Below are 7,545 nucleotides of genomic sequence, written 5' to 3'. Positions count from 1 at the left end.
CATACTTATCTCTCAAAAATTACTCTAGAGATCTTCTTAAGAAAATTTTGAAGAAAGGCTCATACACCCACATTTCAACGCAGTTGCTGTGGGTTTGATAAATGAAATCTGCTTTAATGTCTTGATTTTCCTAAAGATTTGTGGGGGTTGTTTTTAACACAGGCATGCATGCATGCTAAATTTGAGAATCTAAGGTAAGATCTTTTTATAGGGGATATGGAAGAGACAGATCTTCAGCCAGCAATATGTCAGTGAGAGACAGCTGAGCGATGATTATTGAGAAGAAGAACAGCCCTGCAATAGAGGTGTGAGCTGCATTGAACAGCGCTTGCTGTGGGCCAGAGAGCACAAAGCAGGCTGGCCTGGTGGGCCTGAATATTCCTGCCAAACACTCTGCATCTCACCCCTTTGCTCGGGCTCAGTGCAGAACTGCAGGATTGCGGGCGCTTCCTCCCAGAGCTGCGTGAGGCGCTGGCTCCTGCAGATGTGCCCTGCCAAGCTGTCCCTGCCTCACGCTGGCCTCGCTTCCCCTGGCACAAGAGCTGGGCCTGAAGGAGGCTGCCCTGTGCTCCAGCCTGCCAGCAGCCCGGCTCCCTGCCCCGGAGCCCAGAGTGCTGCACACACTGCTGACCTTTGCCAGGAGTTGCAGGGCAGCCGGCAGAAGAGGAGGAATCCTCAGGCAGCCCAGCAACCCTCGGCTGCCCTTGATCTTTCTCTGCTCCTGGGCACACTCCAGACGGCCAATGCCTCCAGGCTGGGCTGTGCCCAGCACGGCTGCGCTTCCCCTCGGCAGCAGCCAGCTGCCACCTGGGCTCTGAGAGCGGAGGATTCGCCCACTGCCGGGAACAGGCATCCAGGGCCCGGCTGCTGCCTCTTGCAGCTCCAAGGGCCTCCTTCCAGCCTGCCTCTGCCGGGGCTCAGCCTGCTCCGGCCTGTGCCGGGGCTCTGCTGGGGCTCCACCCCAGCCAAGGCTGGGCCCGCTCTCACCTCACAGGCGCTGACAGCTCTGCACCACAGGAGACCTTCCCGAGCACCCTCTCTGATCTTTCTGCTTTCTCACTTGAGCAAGGCTCTCCTCCAGCCAAAGAGATTATTGCATTTTGGGATACAAATCCAAGTGGCAGGAGCCCCAATGTTCTCCAGTCACAGCTGAAGGCCTGCATCTGCACAGGGTGTTGGGCTGCCTCATTCTTCTTTTGGTTTTGACTTCAAATGCCATTGCCCTTTCTGCCTCAAATAGAAATACCAAAGCTGGCCAAAAACAGACCAGTGGGCCAGATTCCAAAGGCAGTGTGGTCTGGAGAGGATGAATGAAGAACATCCTTCTTCCCCACTTTCACACCATGTCAAAGACATTGTGTCACTTTCCACCTTTAAGAAACAACAGACAATTCAGAAGAAATTCTTGAGCGTATTCGCAGAGTGAGAAGGAAGGGAATCTTCAAGGTGACTTGTGGTTTCAGAAACTGTATTCATTTCCAATCCTACTCTGCACTCCTATTAGACAATCCTACTCTAACCTTAACCTTAACCCTAATTCTAATCCTAATCCTAATCCTAATCCTAATCCTAATCCTAATCCTAATCCTAACCTACAATCCTACTCTAAAGTGGTTGACGAATAAATGGTCCTGATGTGATTGTCACATTCTTGTCTCCCTCCTCTTCTTCACTGAAACAATCAGCGGCACCAGGCTGGACGCAGGCTCAGCAAATGTTACAAATGGATGCTGCCCAAAGGGAAAAAAAAACAAATCAACAAATCAACAACATGACTTTACAAGCTCAGTGCTTCATAGGATTCCTCTGTCTTATAGAAGGATGCAGGAAGAGGACCAATGGGACCATCTAGACCTCCATCTTTATGCGCCGGACTTAGCCATCACAGGCAAATGTGGCCCAGAATCCCACTCATCCATTTATCCAGGTGTCTTCATCTTGCTAGGATTTTTGCCCTGCCAGTGCTCTAGAAATGGTGCTTTCTGTCCTTGGAGTTTCTTCTTTTCAGGTATCTCTAAAGCCTCACACTGGTCCCTCTCTTTGAAAGACAGGCACTGTGCTGATTCCCACAGGGAGACAGAGCAGTGGCTACCTTTCCATGCCCTGCCTCTCGTGTGCTGGATGGCACCTTCCTTCCCAGCAGGGCCAGCCCAGTGGCACTGGGCCCTGCAGTTCCCTCTCTGCCACACAACCTGGCACTAACCCTGGCACAGTTCCTGTCTGCTTGAGCGTGCCAGGCAGCAGATGGGGCTGGTACAAGTCCCTCCCAGCTGTCCCTGTTTGCGTGGCAGAAACCTCTAAGGGTGGTCTGGGGGGCACAAACCAGGGCCCCCGGGAGGCTCACAGTGAGCACCCCAGGACCCCTCTTGGCAACAGCCAAATCTCTGACCCCTAGGCTGGGACTGGCTTCCTTGGGTTCCTGCACCACCATTTCATGTCTCTGCAGCCTGCATTGCTCTACTTCAATTCTTTTGCCATTAGATAAAACTGAGCACACCACCAAATGACAAAAGAGAGCGACCGAAACAGCCAGAGGAGCTCTCTGACTCAGGAAATGCAGAGAGAGGTGGAGTTACTCAGTTTTGTGAAGAACAGGCCCCAGGGAGACTTTATTGCCACTTTCCAAGACTTCAGAGTGGCTTTGAAGAAAGTGAGGGACATATTTTTTAACAGGGCCAGTTACAATAGGATGTGGGTGAATATTTTTAAACACAAACAGGATCTAATCAGAACTTGTTTACTCGGAGCATGGTGTGACTCTGGCACTGGTTGCCCGCAAGAGCTTTTAGGAGCCCCATCCCTGCTGCCATTCCGGCTCCAGTTGGAAAGGGCTCTGAGAAACCTGATCTCTTTGAAGATGTCCCTGCTCATTGCAGGATACTTTCACCAGAGGACCTTTACAGGGCCCTGGCAGCCCAGCCCAGTCTAGGATTCCTCATCATTTTCATTTGAAGAGCACCAAGAATGGAGGTGAGGAGGAAGGGGGCTCATCTGATGCCTTGGACTTGAGTGGAGGAGGAGCCCATGCCTCAGAACCTGTTTCACCTGCAGCCCCTTCCCATTTTACCTGCAGGAGCTCCCTGGCAGACCAGCGCTGCTCCTCGTCTGTCTGCAGGCAGCAGCTCAGGAAGTCACGCAGGCAAGGCGAGAATCGGTTGGGCTGCTGCAGCCGTGGGGTCCCTACTGTGGCTATCAGTTGTGTAGCCTGGAGAAAAAGGAGACACCAGGCTCCACTTGCTGCTTTCACATCTCTAAGTGCTCTCCCACCTCCCTTTGTTTAACCTCTGTTCTTCAGTGGCAGTTTCTGCCCTGGCAGAGACCCAGAGATCATTTTCCTTTACCAACCAGAAAACCCAAACCCGATGCAGCCACAGCTTTTCCACCATCCCACAGATCTTGCCTTGGCAGCTGATTTCATTGACTGTGCTAGTTAATGGGAACTACATCAGAAAACGCACATTTGCTTCCATAAGGATTCACACCAGCTTGAGAGGCTTTTTGGAAGAGGGACTGTGCTATACAAACTAATTTCAAGGGTTAGTACATGAAAGGCATGTCTGCAGTGCTTGTTGGTCCTTTAAGCGCACGTGCCCAAGAACAAAACTCATCATACCTTTTGTGCTTTTTTTGAAAACAATGGTAATTGGAAGGAAAGAAAGGGAATCCATCAATTAATCCCCAGGTAAGGAAATAAACATTTGCAATCTCATCTTCAACAGAGACACATTTAGATGCCTGCACAAATGTATTGGGATGAAAATTGCTGCTTGGGCACAAAGGAGCCACCTGCAGCTCTGTCTCTCGGCAGTCTGAAAATTGCAGCTTCCCATTTTGCAGCAAAAGAAAAATTGTCATGGTCAGAAGAAGGAGAGGTGCCATCCCTATGGCCACCCTCTGCTCATTTGGCTACTCAAGTCAATGCATTAATGATAGGCCCATGCCAGAAAGGGCCTGGAAAGAAATGGGAGGTTTTGGCAGGCTCTCCGCATCACCAGGCTCTGGCTTGGTGACACAGAGAATGTGCCTTTGGCTAGGAGAGAAACACAGTGACTGAGTGTTTCAGCAGCACTGTACAGGAAGCAGAAGAGACTCAGTGGCCTTTACACTCTCATGCCCAGGTTTCAGGCATGTTTCCCAGTGAGAAGAAACTGTACAGGGAGTTAGGTTCATCTCTAAAGACCACAGTTTTAGAAACTTTGTTGGGTTTGTGTTGCCTTCCTTCATTTCTGGAAAGATAACAGCAGTTATCAGATGCTTCTTTTCTGCTATTAAGGCCATCTCCACAGCCAAAGGACTGGAACCACTTAAAAGCCAAAGGAAAGTGTTGCCTGAGAAGAGAGTTTGTTTGGAGTTTGTTTGCATGTGGTAAGGCTTGAGTTCCCCCACTGCTGAAACCAAAACTACAGCAGATGCTGATGTGTTGCAGGCACATTTTTAGGAGGGGACCTTGGTGGAAGTAGTTCAGGCAGATGGCAATGGGCTTTTGCCCAATGGCACGCAGGACAAGGGACAGGTGAGAAAGACAGTGGGATCAGTGAGTATTTGCTCCTTACCGTGATGGGACTTTGGTTCCAGTAGGGAGGTTCTTGTTCGATCATTTCAATCCCCACGATTCCAAAAGACCATATGTCCACTTTGGGACCATATGGTTGACTTGTCAGCACTTCTGGCGCCAGCCACCAAGGAGTCCCGACTACCGAGCACCGTCTGCTCTGCTCAGGGCTGAGCTGAGTAGAGAGGCCAAAATCACCTGAGGAGAAAGCAAAACTCTGTTTCTATTTGAATTCTGTGCAATTAGGAAAGCAAGCCAAAGAATTGCCCAGTAGAAGTTGGAAAATGTGCTGTTGAATCTCCTGGCATTGGCGACTTTTAAACTCCCCCCATTTTTTACACTGTCGCCAGTAGTGTCTTTTGTTCTTTGGAAGCTTTAGACTTGTAACTCCCTCCCTCTGGAAGGGACACACACAGAGCAAGGCCACTCTTGACTGCTTGTTCCTTGTCCTACCTCTGTGCACGTTGCAACTGTGCCCTCAGCTCACAGCGGGTGTCCCTGAGCTGCCACCAGCCCCATTTAGGGGAGCTGGCTGTCACTCCAAGCAGCCCCACACCCACATCCCTGGAATGCTGCTCCTGACCAAGAATACACTGACCCAGCTTGACAGAACCATCGGTTCTGAGAAGGATGTTGTCACTCTTCACATCTCGATGGATCACATGGTTTGAGTGAAGAAAATGCAGTCCTTGCAGGCACTGAGAGAGAAAACAGAAAGAGGAGGGCAAAAATGAGTGATGTGATTTCATCCCACAAGAAAGGCAACAAAGAATCTAAAAGATTCCCTCTGCAGGGGAATGGGCAGTAATGGCAGAACACAGTGCCACTGAGAGGAAGAGCTTGCTGCTCCAACACTTGAAGAGCAGGACCTTTCTGAGGAAAGGCATGTCAGCTTCTGAAAGAGCAACAGCACCTGCTGTTATAGACTGTGCCCTACAAACCAGCCAGGATGATGCTGCTGCAGTGCATGTGCTCAGAAGCAAAGAGCCTTTTGGCTGCACTCCTGTCCTTGTATGCTGAGGCCTGAGAGAAACGAGTCTCTCTCTTTTTTCTTTGCTGATCATTTCAAATCCTGCCACCAGCACCTTTGCTTTCACAGGCAAGGAATGCAGTGAAGACAGACTCCAGGCAAACATTTAGAGAGGCAAGGTGGAGAACAGCAAATACAAATACATGAGCCCGAGCGAGAATACAACAGCAGGAGAGAAGAGTACTGGCACTGAGTACAGGGAGTGCAGGAGCACTGGCAGGCCTTTCACTTGAGATGCTTTTTCTTGCCCATAGCACACCAGCAACACAGAACCAAAGCTTGGCACAGGAAATCACTGCAGGTCTGAGCCCCTGTTTCCCAGACAATCCTGCCCAAGCCCTTGGAAACACAGATGGGATTGCTGACCTCCCGACTGATGGCTGCTGCCTCATCTTCATACAGAGCGGTCGTGCTGAGGATATCGTTCAGGGTGCCTCCGTCCATGTACTCCAGCACCAGCCAGAGTTCCTCACCCACAAGGTAGCTGAAAGAAGGAAAGAAGGCCGTGGAGATGAGCATGCATGGCTACGTTGATTTTTGCCTCCAGGTTTCTTACTTCCAAATGCCTTTGTGACAAGGACAGAATCATAGCAATAGAAATTCCCTCTTGGCTGTGCATTGTTTGCAATCTGTGCAGTCTCAAGGAGAAAAGCACAGCTGTGAAAAAGGAGATGTCTTAGATGGCTAGTGAGTGAAAAATGCAGTTTAGAAACAGCCCAGATAAAAAACCAGCCCAGTTTAGAAACAGCCCAGGTCAGGCATGGTGTTTCTGGAAATAAGCACCTAGTCTTCCTGGCATGCCCAGCAATGGCAAAGAGTGGCAACAATCCAAGGGAAATCCATTTTAGGACGGTTCATCAGCACTTCAGAAACTTGAAAAAATCAATCCCAAAAATATGTGGAGGCAGTAAACTTCGAGGCTGATGACTAAGGAAGATACAGCTGATCCAGATTTTGAATAATTTTAGAATAATTTTCAAACTAGGTGTGCCAGGGAAGACTCATGCAGAAGGGATGCACTCTCTTCTCATCCATTGGAGATGAGTAGAGAGATATGAATAAATAAAAATTGACAGCTCTACTATCTGCCACTGACCAAAGTGGGTTTTTAACCTCTTATGTTTGCTGTATGTAAATGCACACATGGGATAAGACCAGAACCACTCACCTGTCTAAAAAATTCACAGCATTGGGACTCCTGTACCTCTTCATGATTTGGATTTCATTAATGCTTCGTTCCATCCTTCTCGGTCCTTGAAGATTTATTTTCTTTATGGCCACCTAAAATGACATTGAAAATCAGTAACTTGAGCAGTTGGTGGCAGGAGACAACAACGCACATGAAGCGAGTGATTTTGCAATGACACAGCTGAGCTGTGCCAAACTGCCTTGTGATTAGGCACTGCAGTAATTAGGAACTGACATTCCAACAGCCCATTTCTCTGCTCCCTTGGGAGCCAGTTACAGAACATGTGGGGCCACTGACATTTTGCCTTGTCCACTTGGTAACAGTTGTGTCTCAACTATCACCCACAAACCTCTGACCACACTCTCTGCTGCTCTTTCTAGGATTCAGAAGAAGTAATCCATGCCTTAAGACTCTGTGGATCCATCTTGGGCAATGGGCAGGGCTTAGGGCTTTTAGGGCACTTGCAGATCTCTCCCTATGTGCAATTGCCAAGGGTAACACTGCAGGTGGCTAAGGAACTACCAGTAACTTTCCAATGGATTTGCTGGCAGCCAGAATCGAGAATTCAGGACTCCGAAGCTGTAGCCCCAAAGAGCAGGGAGGTGCTCTAAGGCACCACCTTTGTTTTAGCAATGGAGAGCGAGTGAGCGCGTCCTTGTCTGAAAGGAAGCGCTGCCCTGCGTGCCTTCCTTCCGGCAGCTGAGGAGGACAAAGTGCCAAATGTATTTTGCAGGCTGGCACCAGTCTATGCTTCTTGTTCCTTTTCAGCACGGC

At 49.5% G+C, this 7,545-nt stretch overlaps 1 protein-coding gene across 1 annotated transcript; it reads right to left on the bottom strand.

Moving 5' to 3' along the window:
* Positions 1-205: 205 nt before the first annotated feature.
* Positions 206-6,857, bottom strand: LOC131571587 (serine/threonine-protein kinase PAK 1-like; the record flags this gene model as incomplete). Its single annotated transcript, XM_058824366.1, has 5 exons — positions 206-331; positions 4,554-4,750; positions 5,151-5,250; positions 5,949-6,066; positions 6,751-6,857. Coding segments are annotated over 5 exons (648 nt in total), but the record flags the coding sequence as incomplete, so codon positions are not given.
* Positions 6,858-7,545: the final 688 nt, after the last annotated feature.

Source organism: Ammospiza caudacuta, chromosome Z (genome assembly GCF_027887145.1).
Source record: "Ammospiza caudacuta isolate bAmmCau1 chromosome Z, bAmmCau1.pri, whole genome shotgun sequence".
NCBI lineage: Eukaryota > Metazoa > Chordata > Aves > Passeriformes > Passerellidae > Ammospiza > Ammospiza caudacuta.
This window is presented reverse-complemented; position numbering and strand designations above follow the sequence as displayed.